The 15,782-nt window shown below is 40.9% G+C and overlaps 1 protein-coding gene across 1 annotated transcript in view; it reads left to right on the top strand.

The window, feature by feature from the left end:
• Window positions 1-15,782, top strand: part of LOC114574039 (uncharacterized) — an 80,857-nt gene that overhangs the window by 64,236 nt on the left and 839 nt on the right. The window contains exons 2-14 of the mRNA XM_028606325.1: window positions 6,371-6,542; window positions 9,583-9,767; window positions 10,357-10,450; window positions 11,912-12,355; window positions 12,508-12,562; window positions 12,678-12,852; window positions 12,931-13,154; window positions 13,239-13,310; window positions 13,881-14,050; window positions 14,136-14,390; window positions 14,500-14,587; window positions 14,736-15,196; window positions 15,288-15,531. Coding sequence (XP_028462126.1) covers window positions 6,432-6,542; window positions 9,583-9,767; window positions 10,357-10,450; window positions 11,912-12,355; window positions 12,508-12,562; window positions 12,678-12,852; window positions 12,931-13,154; window positions 13,239-13,310; window positions 13,881-14,050; window positions 14,136-14,390; window positions 14,500-14,587; window positions 14,736-15,196; window positions 15,288-15,359 — 2,406 coding nt within the window. The 5' untranslated portion in view covers window positions 6,371-6,431 and the 3' untranslated portion in view covers window positions 15,360-15,531. The remainder of the gene's footprint in view (window positions 1-6,370; window positions 6,543-9,582; window positions 9,768-10,356; window positions 10,451-11,911; window positions 12,356-12,507; window positions 12,563-12,677; window positions 12,853-12,930; window positions 13,155-13,238; window positions 13,311-13,880; window positions 14,051-14,135; window positions 14,391-14,499; window positions 14,588-14,735; window positions 15,197-15,287; window positions 15,532-15,782) is intronic.

Raw genomic sequence — 15,782 nt, 5'->3', positions numbered from 1 at the left:
ATTCGGGCAATTTTCAGCCCAACCAATGTTACATACCCCATTAGTAGACCTTAAGGAACAGTGTAAAACACCCTATATAATCATTCTATCACCTCTTTAATGCAGGAGATACTTGACACTCTGAAGTCTTATGGATTGGTCACCTCATCAGCCCTTGCATTTTCTCCATTCAAACAGAACATTTTAATATAGTCAAACATGGTTAACTATAACTCACTCCGATGAGACCGCGCTTTTGATGCGCAGAGGTGTTGGATGCAAGGCTGCACTGCAGAGAGAAATAAACACAAGTCGTCCTCCACCCGCAGCCTTGATCTGTATTTGTTTTTAATCAGCGTCAGTGCGGAAAACCCTCAATCACACAAGTAGGTGGAGGTGCTGTCTTTTGCTAGCACCTCCTTGCAGAGCACACTATTCAGCCAGGTGTTGGGGCGCAGTGTGTACGCTGCGACCGACTGTGAGAGGTTGGAGTGAGTTTGGTTTGTGTTTTCGTGGCTGTTTTTTAACGTGATTCAGGGGTACAAGGTGCTCTTTAATGTTACTGAAAATGGACTTGTTTAGTCTTGCGCTATCACTCCTGCTACTTTACCTGCTAACCTGGGAAGTTAATACTGCCAGCGGAGCCAGGAACATTTAACAGCAGAAAGCGAGCTGCTCAAAACATTCACATATTTTGAGGCCAGCTTTAATGCATGTCAGACATCACGCTACAGCTACCAGACCTCATCCAAAGAGACTATAATAAAACTTATGGCGAAACAAGGGAGACAAGTAGACGGAGATGGAACCGTGGAAATTGAGGTGGCGTCCGATTATGGCTGACAAAGCAGCTTAAGCAGACTCCGCTGCCTTCGATGATCCTGGGGAACGTTCAATCTCTAAGGAATAAAATGGATGAACTCCAAGGGAATGTCCTTTTTCAAAAGGATTTTAAAGACTGTTGTGTGATGGCGTTCACGGACACGTGGCTCAGCGGACACAACCTAGATTCCGACCTGCAGATTGAAGGCTTCGGAGCACCGCACCGTCTTGACCGGAATGCAGAAGTGACACAGAAAAGCCAGGAATGAGGGGTATGTTTGTATGTGAACAAAAGATACTGTAACTCTGTTACTGTCTGAGAGTCTATCTGTACTCCAGATGTGGAACTCTCATCAGTGTCTTTGCGTCCTTTCTACCTGCCACGCGAGTTCCGCCAACTCTTTGTCACAACCGTGTATATTCACCCCAAAGCCAATGCTTCTTCTGCGTGCAAAATTATTTTTGACGTAGTGCAAAAGCTACAGTCAATTTCGCTTGACGCCCCAAATTTTATATTGGGTGATTTTAACCATGCCTCCATCAAAACGACTCTTCCAAAATTTTATCAATACGTATCCTGTCAGATAAGGTGGGATAAAATGTTGGATCTCTGCTTTGGTTCATAGAGGAGGCTTATAAATCACACCTTTTACCCCCCCTGGGCTCTGGAGATCACAACTGTGTGCACCTTCTTCCCACATACAGAGCTCTTCTAAAGAGGAGAAAAGTCCAGACCAAAGACATCAAAGTCTGGACAGCGGAGTCCATGCAGTGCCTGCAGGACTGTTATGACTGCACTGACTGGAATAGGGTAAACGTACCCATTAAGCCCAGGCACCATTTAAGCCCACTTGCAACTTTGAAGTCAATTAAAAAAAAAAGAGGTGGCTGTCTTACGCTACTCATTATTTCATCTAATCTAACAAGTTCTTAATTACACATCAGTTTTTGTTGAGAACCAATCACATTTGTCAATGTTGAGATATGCCAGCCTACATCAGTGCAGTCTCAAGGAGGCTCACATAAAGTCACCTCAAAACTTTGGTGTTTTGGGACCCCTCAGAAGGAATCTATTTTCAACAATTTACATCCACTAACTTGGTAAGTACATTCATATTATGCAAATTGAGAAATTAATGATTTGATTGTTGTGTATTATCAAGTAGTTTTTTGCCAATTTGTACTATTTGATTTCATTTGGAAAGATGGGCTTTGCTAGTTAGCGTAGCGAGCTAATCACAAGGTCAAAATATAGCCATACTGATAAATACACTGCCGAAGGATTAAAAATGTTAAGTATGTACACTAAATGTTTTCTGATTCATTTTACATCAATCTACAAATTAAGACACAATAAATGGTTTGGGTTTGGGCTAAATATTTTTTTAAAATGCCTTTTTTTCAAGGTGGGCTTAAATGGTACAGTGAGCTAAAAAGCAGGTAGTGCAAGCCAACTTTGAATGAAAATACCTTGATAATTCTGAAAGTTTGGCAACAGAGGGACAACTATGATGGGAAGTTTACAGCATATTTAGGCTCCAGGCATATCTTTATAAATTTATTTCATTTTGGTGTTAACATATCATCTTTATTTCCCCGGTAGTCACTGTAGAACCATTTAAGCCCAGTATGTTCCATTTAAGCCCATCTCATGTGTTTCAATAGGAAATTCCTGAAATTATGAGTTTGATAGGAATTTTCGATGTAAAGATTTGTAATTTTGTCATTTTTACTGTAATCCTGTGACTTTGATGTTCTTTTACCTTACTGACGTCATTAACAAGAGTACATCACAGATCACACACTGGCCAGAAGTATTGTTATGTAACCTAATTTGCATAATAATTAGTTTACAGTGAGAAAAATGACATCCAAAAGGAAGAATTAGATTAGTTGTCCTAAAATCATCAGGCATGTTGGAGGTTCATACTTTGCAAGCAACAGCGTTAGTGATATTCATGATAAAATCAAAACGAATAACGACTGTTTGAGAATTAAACCAAAGTTTGGTCTTTGAGTATTTATTTACATTTGCAAATGGAGAAAACACAGCTTCAAAGGTACACGCAGCACAACTGAAAATGTCTTCCTAACCTAAAATCTAAACATCCAAACATCATATAGTGAAGACCTCTGTTAAGCCCCCCCTCTAAATGTATCTTTTAGTATGGCCATAGTTGAAAAGAGGACATCATTAACAGTCACACCATTGTCTCACCTTCCCCTCTGCTCTCTGTTCTTAACATTAGCCTAAACAACAGTAAACAGTCTTCGGCCTTCTCCACTTCTATCTAAGCAAAAAGTCAACAATGTGAGAAGGTTCAGGCTAGTAGAACTAAATAACTCTCTAGGCTATAGTTCACGGTTGCCAACTATTTCACTTGGAGCCTTTTGAATCTACACATGAAGAAGCTAAATCTTGTGGCCTTATAAAACAATCATTAAACCAATGGTTAATATCATTAAACAAATGGTTAAAATAAAATTTGCCTCCACACAAGTCATGTTTGATATCTGATGTTAAAATGTTATTAGTGCAGGTGATGAGTTGGCGAAAGCATGCAAACAAACTTTTTTTTAAATGCTTAATATAATGTAACGTAAATGTTAATGTAAGACAGGTTAATGACTTAGTGTCAGTGTTTTTACTACTTTTAAAATTGTTATATTATCAAAATTAAAAAAATAAAACCTATGAATGTAACTTATCAGAATAATAATTGTAGTCTTATCTTTTCTCCCCATCTGCTCTTCAAGTCATGTTTGTGGTTTGATGATGGTCGTTATTGGTTCAAGTGACAAATTGGCTAAAGCAAGCCAAACATAACATGATATTGGTTTTTTAGATACTTGTTAATGTAAGACATATTATTGAATAAATATTTGGTGTTTTCACTAACTATAAAATAATAATTACTTATATTTTGTCAATCATTTTTGTTGTGGGCTTATTTGGAACACATGTGGGCTTAAATGGTGCCACGGTACCAATTAAGCCCATGCCAGACTTTTGACTTTATTCATAAAATATCTTTATTTTATATGATAAAGCATACACAAATAAATACATTTATTTTCAAATGAGAGATTAATCTTACATTTTAAGAAATGATTATGTTAAACTATGTCAGTATGTAGGAAAAATAACTGAACTCAGATTTTGGTGGGCTTAATGGGTACGTTTACCCTATGTTTATAGAATCATGTGATGATGATTTGGATGAACTTGCTGATGTCACATGTTCTTATGCTGCCTTCTGCAGGGACATGATAATAACATGTAAGCGGGTCAAAATATACCTACATAATAAACCTTGGGTCGATAAGTCTGTAAGTCTGTTAAATCTACCATACAGGCCAATAAACTAGCTTTTAAACATGGAGCAGCCTCTGGGTTGCAAATAGCCACCAAGGAATTGAAAATAGAGATTTTGAGAGCAAAACATAATTACAAATTAAAATTGGAAAATAAGATGGCTTCAAATATCCTTGGCTCCGCCTGGTCAAGTATGAAAGCCATTGCAGGCCTTAGTAAACCAAAAAGCCATAGTACTGTCACCTTAGACGGCTTTGACTCAGATTTTGGTCTCGCGAATGCTCTAAATTGTTTTTATTCCCGGTTTGATATTTTTAACTCTAGCAAAGAAATACAGGAAGCTTGTCATAAACTTAAAGACAATCAGCAATCTTTTTATATTGAACAAAAATACACAAAGGCCTTTTTTTGCATAAGGACAAATCAAATAAGAGTTACGGACCTGACAACATCTGTGCCCAGTTACTCAAATCCTGTGCTAAAGAACTTTGTCCAGTCTTTTAATATATTTTTAATAAGTCTTTAGAGACTCAGCATATCCTTAAATGCTGGTAGGATGCTGGGGTTGTCCCTGTTTCCAAGATAAACTGCCCCAAAACTCTTAATGACTTTAGACCCATTGCACTTACATCACTTGTTTTGAAGATTTTTGAGAATCTGGTGAGGTCTCAAATTTTTGGATCCAATGCAGTTTGCCTATAGGCCACTCAGGGGAGTCAATGAAGCCTCAGTCACTTTAATGAATTTGCTTCTTAAACATCTTGAAGGAAGGGGAACACATGCCAGGCTTTTATTTATTGACTTTTCATCCGCATTTAATACGATTCAACCCCATATTTTAACAGAGAGACTTTTAGAACAATTTGATCTAAGTCAAAATATTGTTGGCTGGATTCTGTACTTTTTAACTAACAGAACACAAAGGGTAAGAGTGAACAGAACACTGTCTGATGCTGTATGCTCCCCACAAGGATGTGTGCTGTCCCTCTCCTGTTCATCCTCTACACAAATATGTGTCACAGTAATAGAGAGAACTATTTTAAAGTATGCAGACCACTCTGTAATTGTTAGTTTGCTGCAAGACCATGAAACTGGCCATGGCCCAGTAATCCAGGACTTTGTCGAGTGGTGTGAAAAATCCTTCCTCCAGATTAATATCTCAAAAACTAAAGACATGGTTATTGATTTTCGGAAAACACTCCCTCAGGCACAAGAAGTCACCACCATAAAGGGTCAAATAGTGGAGTGTGCTGAAACCTACAAATACCTTGGAACGATTATTGACAGCAAACAGATTTTTGAGGCAAACTCTGACAATGTTTATAAAAAGGTAAACCAGCGATTCTTTTGTCTCAGAAAACTTTCCTCCTTCCACATTGATAGAACCTTGATGACTCTATTTTATCATGCTTTTATTGAATCCGTTTTGTCTTTTTGCATTGTGTTGTGGTTTGGGAACTTGTCTCTTAAAAATAGAACTCAAATTGTGAGGTGGTCCAGTAAGCAGATAGGAATGCCACTGCTCAACCCAGAATCTCTGTATTCCAAACAGTTACAGAGGATAGCTGGAACTTTTTTGAAAGACCATTTCCACCCGTTATATGGTGATTTTCAGCTTCTACTGTCGGGACGCAGGTATAAAGTACCAGCCTGTAAAACTAAGCGATACAGAAACAGCTTTGTCCCAGTGGCTATACGTATATGAAATAAGTAGTAGCAATACAGATCTGCTGCATTTAGTTTATTTTTATTATTGTTATTATATTAGTGCCTTTGGAACCATTGACATAGTGTATTTTATGAATAATGTCTCCTTTGTTACGTTGATGTCCTACAGTCTGCTGCCGATTGTGTGTGTGTATGTATGTATGTATGTGTGTGTGTCTGTAAAAAGGATGCTGACCCACCCAATTCCCCACTGTAAGAGAAATCTACCTTTTGGGTATTAATAAAGTTACCTTACCTTACCTTACACACTGCGACAGAAGTGCGGCCTCGGACCCCGACCAGGTGAAACCTAACTTTAAGTCCAGTCTCCTCCCTTAATGCTGACTTCAGTTGGAAATTATGCATTTTAAAGCTAATACACACATGCACAATTACTGATATCAATAGAGCTGCATACAGAGTTATTTTTTCTTGCAAAATGGCAATAGAAAAAAAGGAATAATACGAATTAGCAATTAGAGTGAGAATTTATTGCCTAAAAACCAAGCCTGAGGAGATTTCTTCTGTCTGCACTCACCTTTCCAGTGAGGATAACACATGGGAGCCGGAAGACAACCTGGACGGCCCCGACCATATCGCAGAGTACATGCAGAAACACAAGGAGAAGGAGGAGAAGAAGAAGGAGGGAAAGAGGAAAGTGGTCAGTGAGGCCTCGGGAGACTCAGAGCAGCGAGGGAGCAAGAGGAAGAAGGAGGAGGTGAGTGAAAGAAAGAGGTTACTCCAGACTGAAGAGTCCCAGAAATCTAATCTCAATATTAATGAATGTACACCGATTCTTCGTATGAGATGGCCCACAATAACAATGATAAATAATCACGTGTGAGCATGACTGATGTCTTTCCTTTTTATCCCCAAAATGGAATAAGGTCTTAAATGGGGTCAATATTTCTCTCATATGTTAACCTGTGTTACTGTAACTTCCTGGACTGTAAAAGTCCAATGTATAGATAGAAATCACAAAATCATTTCAGCGGTGTGTAGTGTAGTGGTATAGATGACATAGAAGCTAGTTTGTCAACTTTTTTTGTCCATGACATCCAAGGTTTGAATCCCAGCTAGATCTATAGTGCATTGTTTCGTTTTATTTTTTTCCATTCATACAGTATGTGTCATATTTGTGTGGATAATGTTTTATGTATTACACATAAACAAGTGATGTTTTCAGCGATATTCATTACTTTGTCTCACTTGCAAACACCTTGTGAAAACGTGAACCTCTGGCACTCGAGGGGCGGAGGCAGAGCAGAACGCAGGGCCGGGCCTTGTTGAATATTCACTGATTTCATACAAATATCACCAGTTAACGTGATCACCAGCTAAACTGGCACACCGAGACACCACTCTGTTGTGACCCGGCAGGGAGACGACACCTCCCGGCCATGCTGCAGCAGAGAGCCGCCGCAGTCACCTCCGTCAGACGCCACAGTGTTTCCCACATATAGACTATTGTGTGGCGGTGCGCCTCACTATCAACACCGGGCCTCTGCACATTGCGTTTCGATATTATTATCTATTTTAAACGCTATTTACAACACGTTCTTCTGCATTGCCTTTCCCTGCTCTCCTCCGTCTCTCTGGCACTTGTGTCTCGCTCACACAGAGTCACACACACACACACACACACACACACACACAGCTCCTCCCACCGTGGTGTTTTTAGCGGTTTTACCGTGACACAGGGCGACCCCCCCTCCTCCCCGCCACAAATTGCTTTCTAATCTGTGGAACACAGACAACACGTCTGTGTTTCACTCACCATCCTCTGGTCTTAACTATTCTATTAGACAAAATAATTCATCATTTCTGCTGTTTTTCAAACTCAAAATTTAGGTTTAATATCATTTAAATTATTTTTTTTTAACATGAATTAAAAAAAAAGCGTTGAAAAGACAGACAAAAACATTTTTAAAAAACGTTTTTGCGTAAAAAGAAAATGACAAGATCATGGCCGACGGTGAAGACAACACAAGGGTTATTAATCATTTATTGACGTGTTCTGACCAATGAAAGGTAATACTAATCTACTGAACATGTTGATTTTTTTCATTATTTTTGAGTCACTATGATTCACACTAGAATTCATAAATTAATAAAAAACAATGTTTGTTTTTTATTACAAAATACATCTGATTACTACACACACTCTCTCACAAACACATAAACACACACAGACAGACACACACACACATACAGTGCTGCTCATAAGTATTCATACCCATGCTAAAGTTGACTAAAGAGAGGAATAAAAAAATCATCTTTTGGAAATTGATCTTAAAGGTATAATGGAGGATTTTCTTTTTCCGGGTGGATCATCAAGACTATTGGTCCTCTTAGTTGTCAATCATTCTGGTGATATGTTTACGTAAGGCCGTTGTACGTGCACGTCCCTAGCTTTCAGGTGTATATGTGTGGTGAGCTTGAGCTACGGTTTCAGCCGTTCATTGAAGCTCGCCGTTCTCACCGTGTTTTTTCAAAATGTCTGAGGGTCGCAAGAGAAAAAGTGTCTACGAATTGTATGACAAGAAGAGAAAGGCCTCTGAAGAAAGAAACAAGACCAGTGTTTTTGGGAGAATATTTCACACGCTGGCGTGCACTAAAAGCACAGGTTGGGCTTCCCACTGATGCCTCAGTCGCCAAGTTTCTACTCCACAGATAAAGTTTGGCTATTTGGAGAAATCCATTTAAAATCACTGCTAGTAAAAGTTGATGTAAGCTATGATTAGCAATGCTAGCCCTGGCACAAGTCACGCACCGCGCACACACGGTAAACATCTCAATTTGTGAAAAAGTGCAAATCTTCTTTTGGAAAGTAGGCTTGTATGAGCCATGTCGACAGCAACTTGTAAACCGTGCACTCTCGTGCACACGTTTAATAGGCGTTCCCTCTCAGGAGCAGAGTGTTGCGCGTGTGCATTTTTTCAAAAAGTAGAGAGGGCGGTTCTTTTCTAAAATTCGTGAAAATCCTCCACTATACCTTTTAATGCCTTAATTAAAAAAATGAGGAAAAATCCGACCTTTTAAGGACACCAATTTTTTTGGGAATGAATAATGTATTGTAAATAAATAAATGTTCTTCCTTAAAATACAGCGGCCATAATTATACATACATACCCCTATGTTAGATTCCCATAGAGGCAGGCAGATGTTTATTTTTAAAAGCCAGTTATTTCATGGATCCAGGATACTATGCATCCTGATAAAGTTCCTTTGGCCTTTGAAATTAAAATAGCCCCCCCACATCATCACATACCCTTCACCATACCTAGAGATTGGCATGGTTTTATTTCAGTTAGCCTAATAGCTAACTGAGATAAGATCCATATCAATGCAAATCAAACCAGCTATTAGGCTAACTGAAATAAAACCATGCCAATCGTTACATAATTTTTCCGGAAGTTTTGGCAGGTCATTTAACACATGAATGCAAATTAATGGTATTTAATGGTGTACACGTGATGTTATTTATTTATTATTTTTTTAATGGGTTTTATGTGGTTATCGCACTGTTAATGAAGTCAGGATTAACATATTTTCAACCATTGCATCGTATAAATAAAATTGCATTTAAAAAGGAATTTAATGTGTTGTTTCCCAATTAGAACATTCTTAACACAATGGGACCTTTGAATTAAAATAAAGTATGAGATACATGAATTTAACTCGGCCTAATTTGATACAAAATAATTAATTCATACCTTTAAAAAATGTTCTTTTGTGCTTTTTGTTTCCATGTATAGAGCGAGTTACAAGAGAGGATGGAGAGGGATGAGGCTTCAACCCACAAGCCCAAAGTGGGCAAATCAGGGCACAAATGTCCAATTTGTGGGCTTGAGTACAATGATTTGATGCAACACCTGAAACTAGGTGAACAGGTGTGCAACAAAACCGAACTGAACCTTCTCTGCAAGTTGTCACACAGACAGTAAGTGTCTTATCTAATGTATTTATGTATCTATATGCATTTATTTATCTTTAGAACTAATTTATAGCTTCACTATGGGTTTGAAAGTCATGCTATTACTATCTCTGAGTCCTCTGGTCGAGTTTTAAGCTGATTGGAGCCCAAACAAGAGTTTTTAACATTAAAGAGTTTCACAGGTAGAAGCTGGGTCTTTTCCCATTGAAATACATGTGAAGCTGGTTCCAAGCGGCTTCCTGACCTTTTGAAACGCATTTAACTCTTTGCTGCATAATTTTGGTTCCTCATCTAATAAAATATTTGTGTTTTTTTCCCTGTAAATGTACCAAAATTGCAGCAACAATTCATTTAAGGGTCCCAATGGTAGAAGCCATATATATTTGTGTCGGGTTTCCTTTTGTATTTGGAATCTGTCTGTTCTCTTCGGTCATGTCTTCTTCAACTTCCTGCCTTGTGTTTGCCCCTCCCTGATGTATTTCACCTGTTCCTGCTTGTTACGCTCACTGTATTTTTTTATTATTTTTATTTAATTGCTAAACTTCCTATACGCCAAAAATGTAGGCAGTCAATCTTTTTTACTCTACTTCTACAGTTTCTCGGCCGAATTGGATTGCCCGGTCCGACTATGCAACTCCAGGAAAATAAACAGGCTGGACAAGCACCTGCAGAAAGTGCACAAGCTGGGGGTAAGAATTGGAAGTTAGTCCCTGTGTGGTTTTTGTGTCTTGGTGAGGCCATTCCAGATCCCTAAATGCAGCTCTAGAATGCGATTGGGCCCTGCAAATGTTTACATTAAGGGCCCTATCTTGCACTCAGCGCAATTGCCTTTGTACACCGACGCATGTATCATTCCTATTTTGCACCCTACGCACAGCAGACTTTTCCCTCCACAGCCGCACGTCGGTAAATTAGGGAATGTATTTGCGCTCCTGGGGGCGGTTCAGCGAAAAGAGGAGGCGTGTTCCGGCGCAAATGTTACTTTGTGCTATTCTGCAGTTTCAGAAAACAATTCCCCACTGACCAGGAAAAACCTGGTCTAAAGTCAGTGGTGCGTTATTCAGATGCTATTTTAGGGGCGCATGCTTGGCCATAATGTAGCGTGTGCACAACGCGCATACACTTCTCTCATCTAAACGGATGCAGCAGTTCCCATTTTTGCAAACCATATATAATTACAAAGGAAAATATTACTGAAAATGCGCTTCAGGTGTTTGGATAGGTCAGGAGGCACTTTACAGTACAGTCCTCAAAAAGTCCCAGCATGCTTTGTGGCTTGTTGTGATTTACACAACATTTCCATGAATCATGGATGTGTTGATGACATAAATGAGAAAATATTATAGGACTTAAGGAGACGTGATGTTGAACTCCGGCGGGATCTGGTCCGGGAGTAATGCGCGATGTGCTCCTGGTGGAGCGGGTGGACGGAGATGGAGTGGGGGGGAGGAAGGGGCACAACAGGAGCAGGTGGGGCGTTTGGAGCCTCCATGGCTGCAGCAATCCTCTCCAGACTTGAGGAGATGCGCCCGAGAGGCCGCAGCAACATCGGCACCCGGCCAATTTATTATTTATACCCGGGCATTTATTACTTTGCCGCATCTCAGACAGCTCCCGCTGGCGTGCGCCAGACAAATCCGCCGTCATAATAGCAATCCGCCATGGAACAAGCGCGCCTGCTCTTAAAGGGAATGTGAGATGACGCTCTGATTGGTTTATTGCACGTTACGCCCAAACCACACCTAGCTACTTCAGACCAACCCATTTTAGATTTGCGTCGGGATCCGCCCACAAAGCTACTTGCGTTTTGCGTTTCATACTTGCGTTTCAGATCGTTAAAATAGGGCCCCATATGTTGCATGGTAATCTGATGACTTCATGAAGTCACTTTTCTGAAGTCATTTTGGAGAAGTCAGAGCTAACGAGCACCAGCATTGCAGATTTATTCAGACTGCTTTGGGTTACAGTAGAGACCTGCAGGTTTTTACTTTAAAGGGACTCGCATGTAGAATCTGGGTATTAGGTTAATCTTAATTTAAAAGAATTCTCCTTATTGTGAAATATATATAAATAAATAAATATATATTTATTAATTCATTCTCCCACTTTGTTTTTAGAGAGACTAACATTTTTAACTTTCATATTTTCAGAACAATATGGTGACATTATACGTCCAAAAGGCAAAGGACCGTTACATTGTGCGACAACTGGCGTTGCTGAGGGCGTCCAAACCCTACCCGCCGATGGTATCCCATCTCGATGAGATCGACGAAGCAGCTATACAAGAGGGGATCAGGAGGAAGTTCGAGGACCCTTCGTCAGTCCCACATGGCGGTGAGGTCGTGGCCCTCTCCGCTGCTAAGCCGTTTGCAACTCCTTCCGCCAGTGCGACGCCGTTGAACAAACCTGCCAGCCGTTCACCGAGAAAAACGTTGTTTAGGAGGAACAAGCCGGTTGTGAGGACTCCATCCCCCCACTGCAAGAACTGTGTGATCCTTGCTGCTGAGGTGCAGGTGGTGAAAAAGCTGCTGGAAGCCGAAATAGAACGGAGTGACGAACTTAAACAGTTGCACTCTTCAACCAGTCGAGAAAAGGTGAGCATTGTGTTATTCCTCAACTGTGCGTTTCTTACGTTAAAGGGTCCCGATGATAGAAATCGGGTCTTTTACCATTGAAACATTGGATGGATAAAATGCCGTGCACTGCAATATATGTGACAAACTAAGCTCATATTCTCCAATTTCAGGCAGTGAAGCACAAGAGGCACAAGCCCTTTTCACCATCGAAAGCGCCGCAATACGGTAAATATAACTCTCCTGTCAATGTCAAACTACTTTTTTCTTTCTTTCTTTTTTCCCTTAGTTTCATAATTTTGTGGCTTTTGTTTTGTGGACTTGTGTGTTCTTGTAATTTTAGTTAAACTGGTAGAGGAGTTCAGGGAGCACAAGGAAGGAAGCGATCCTACGCGGAAAATAAGGGAGAATGCCCGCCAGCGAGCTAACCACGTCCTTTACTTTCTGACGTTCATGTCCAAGCCCGCTGTTCCACATGTGAACCTTCTCTTTCTGAAGGACTACGGTCGGATCAGGAGGTAAGTACAAAATTGTAAGGACTATCAATGTGTAAAAGAGTAGAAGACATAACCTAATTGATATTATTGTATTTCAAGATTTGCAGCCCATCTGGCTGACAACAACTTCAAACCGACGACCATAAAAAGCTACCTGACGGATGCCGTTGCGTTTGTGAGGTATGTTACCAGTATGGCGCCAGAAGGGGTGAAAATAGGCGTGAAAAGCCTAAATGCGCTGCTAGTGGAACTCCAGGCGAGGATTAGGGACGTGGCGAGAGCTGTGCTAGGGCAACAACTGGCCCAGCGCCGCAAAAAGTCCGGTAAGATCACATCGCCCCACCTCCTATTTGTTGTCAAATCAAAAAACGCAGAACACATGTATGATAAATTGTTTCAATTTTCAGTTGAACTGGTGGAAGCGAGTGATCATGCGTGGTTTGTTAAAAACGCACCAGCAAAGATTTCTGCTGCACTCGGTAAGAATCACTGCTCAATGCAGTAGTTTGAATATAATGTGTATTTGACATCAGACTATATTATATACTTGAGCTGTGGGCAGGCCTGCTGACCTAACATTAGGACTCGCACCCAGAAACTGGGTTTAGCTATGTGTTGATCCATAAAAGTTTGTTTGTCTATGTTCTACATTAGAATCGTGCTTGATATGCTAATGGTGAGTCCTGAGCTTAAAGCTTCCCCGTTGCTGGTTCTTGAGCACATCACTGGGCTAATATTGAGGCTGGTCTTTACAGTACGGGGTCTTGCACGTAGAAACTGGCTCAGGCTGGATTCTGTAAAGTGAAAATCCCACTTGTTAAAAAAAAAAAAAGCACTATATAGATAAAATGTTGGGTAGTGGTCTAGTGATAGTGAGGTAGGCTTCGCTGTGTGTGTGTGTGTGTGTGTGTGTGTGTGTGTGTGTGTGTGTGTGTGTGTGTGTGTGTGTGTGTGTGTGTGTGTGTGTGTGTGTGTGTGTGTGTGTGGTCCGTAGTCCGTAGCTTAAGCACTTAACTGTTGCATTAAGTGATCTTCCTGTGCTTTTACAGATTCTCTTGAGAAAAATCCAGTAGACAAAAAGAGGCAGAGGATGTTTTTCGGGCTCCTGAGTGGTTACATCGTGGCGGTGACTGGGCACAGAAAAGGCGCCGTGGTCAACATGACGCGGAAAGAGGTCAAAGCAGCAGAAAAATTAAAAAATGGCGATCGCATCGTACGGGTAAGTACAACAATGCTAACTGCAAAGTTCATTGTATGTTGATTGAGTTGCTCTGAGAGAAATGTCATGATTTTTGATATTATAGGTGGAACAGCACAAGACGGCTCGCTACTTTGGGCAGGCGGCCATACCGCTGACAAAAAAGGAGTACTCCTGGTTCCTCAGATACAACTGTCTCCGGTCTCGCATAGAGGGAGGTCTAGAGGCAGAAACCTTCTTTCACACTTCCAGTGGCTCGGAGTGCCTCAAGCTCCCCGAATACTTCAAGGAGGCGTGGGAGTCGTTGGAGTTGGGAAAGGCTCCGAGCTTCAACCTCCTCCGTTCCTCTGTGGCTACTTATGTGAGACAACTTCTAATCTAGTTTTTCTTATATGCAATAATGTGTGGTGAAATGTGGCATGCATTTTAGTCCTGTGTGTTTTCTGTTTTACATTTTTTCATTCCTCTAGTCAAAGAGGCAACTGGGCTCGAAGGCGTACAAACGAGTGGTGGCCTTCATGTGTCACGATGAGCACACGGCGAAGAAGTTTAATCATGGTTCGTTAAACCTTAATTGTGATTATAATCCAATGCGGTTTGGTCAAATTCAGCTGCTATTTCCACGCAGTCTGCTAGCTGTAGGTTTCTATACGCACTGAAAAAGCATCACTTACTTTCCGTTTCGTTTTGCCATTGCTTTGCTCAGCGGAAGACCCGGCGGCTGAGGTGTTTAAAAGCCGAAATCTATCCGTCATGGCGATCTCCACTTATGCTGTCAAGAACAATAAAAAAGCAGGCACCCAGGACCACAGAGCCACAGAGGACACAGAGGAGGACGAGGTCGAGGACCGGGACAGTGTGGAGGACCAGGATGAGCAGGACATGGGAGAGGAGGAGGAAGAAGAAGAAGAACAAGTAGTAGTAGTAGTAGAGGAACGGGACTCAGAGGATGAGGTAGAAGACCAAGAAATGGAGGAGGAAGAGCGGGACACAGAGGAGGATGGTGCAAATGAACACCCAGACAAGGAGCCTAAAATAACTAGGCCAAGTTGTCCAATAAGAAAGCGGCCCTCCAAATCTGAAGCAGAACAGAAGAGAGACTCCTCCAAACCTCCTCTCCCTAAAAGGCCCAAAAGGGATGGAAAGTGCCTTTTCAAAACCGATAGGGTAAGGGTGCCCTTAGACCCACACATTTTTACACACACCGTAATATCTTTCAATCGAAAATTGACGCCATATACTCTGTGTATTTATCTAGGAAGTGTCATCTGAAGCGGAGGAAGAGGGGCTCCTTCAGACTTTTAATTTTCCTTTTTTCAAATACCATTGATCTTTTCCAATTATGGGGTTGAGTCCTATCATCAGTTTCAACACTCTACACATGAGTGGTATTTGCCTAATTTATCTTTGCCTTTTCTAGGAGCAGCACTGAGAGACCGACTCCACCCTTAGTCCCTGACAGCCTGGTTCTTCTGAGTCCGGTTGAAGTCAAAACACCGATTGTGAGTATAATTTACCCAAATGTATACAAATAACTAAAACGGTGAAGAAAAGAATATTGCAGAAATTGGATCTGTATCATTCTGTACGTCTCTGTGAGTCTTCTGGTTAAGTTTGAAGCTGATTGTAGCTCAAATGACATTTTCTTCCTTTTAAAGGGTCCCACAGGTAGAAGCTGGGTCTTTTCTCATTGCAATACATATGATGTTGGTACCCAGCAGCCTCCTGGCCTTTGCAAAGTCATGTAACTCTC

Source organism: Perca flavescens, chromosome 19 (assembly GCF_004354835.1).
Source record: "Perca flavescens isolate YP-PL-M2 chromosome 19, PFLA_1.0, whole genome shotgun sequence".
NCBI lineage: Eukaryota > Metazoa > Chordata > Actinopteri > Perciformes > Percidae > Perca > Perca flavescens.
Note: the sequence above shows the minus strand (reverse complement) of the source record. Positions and strands in the feature narration are given on the sequence as shown.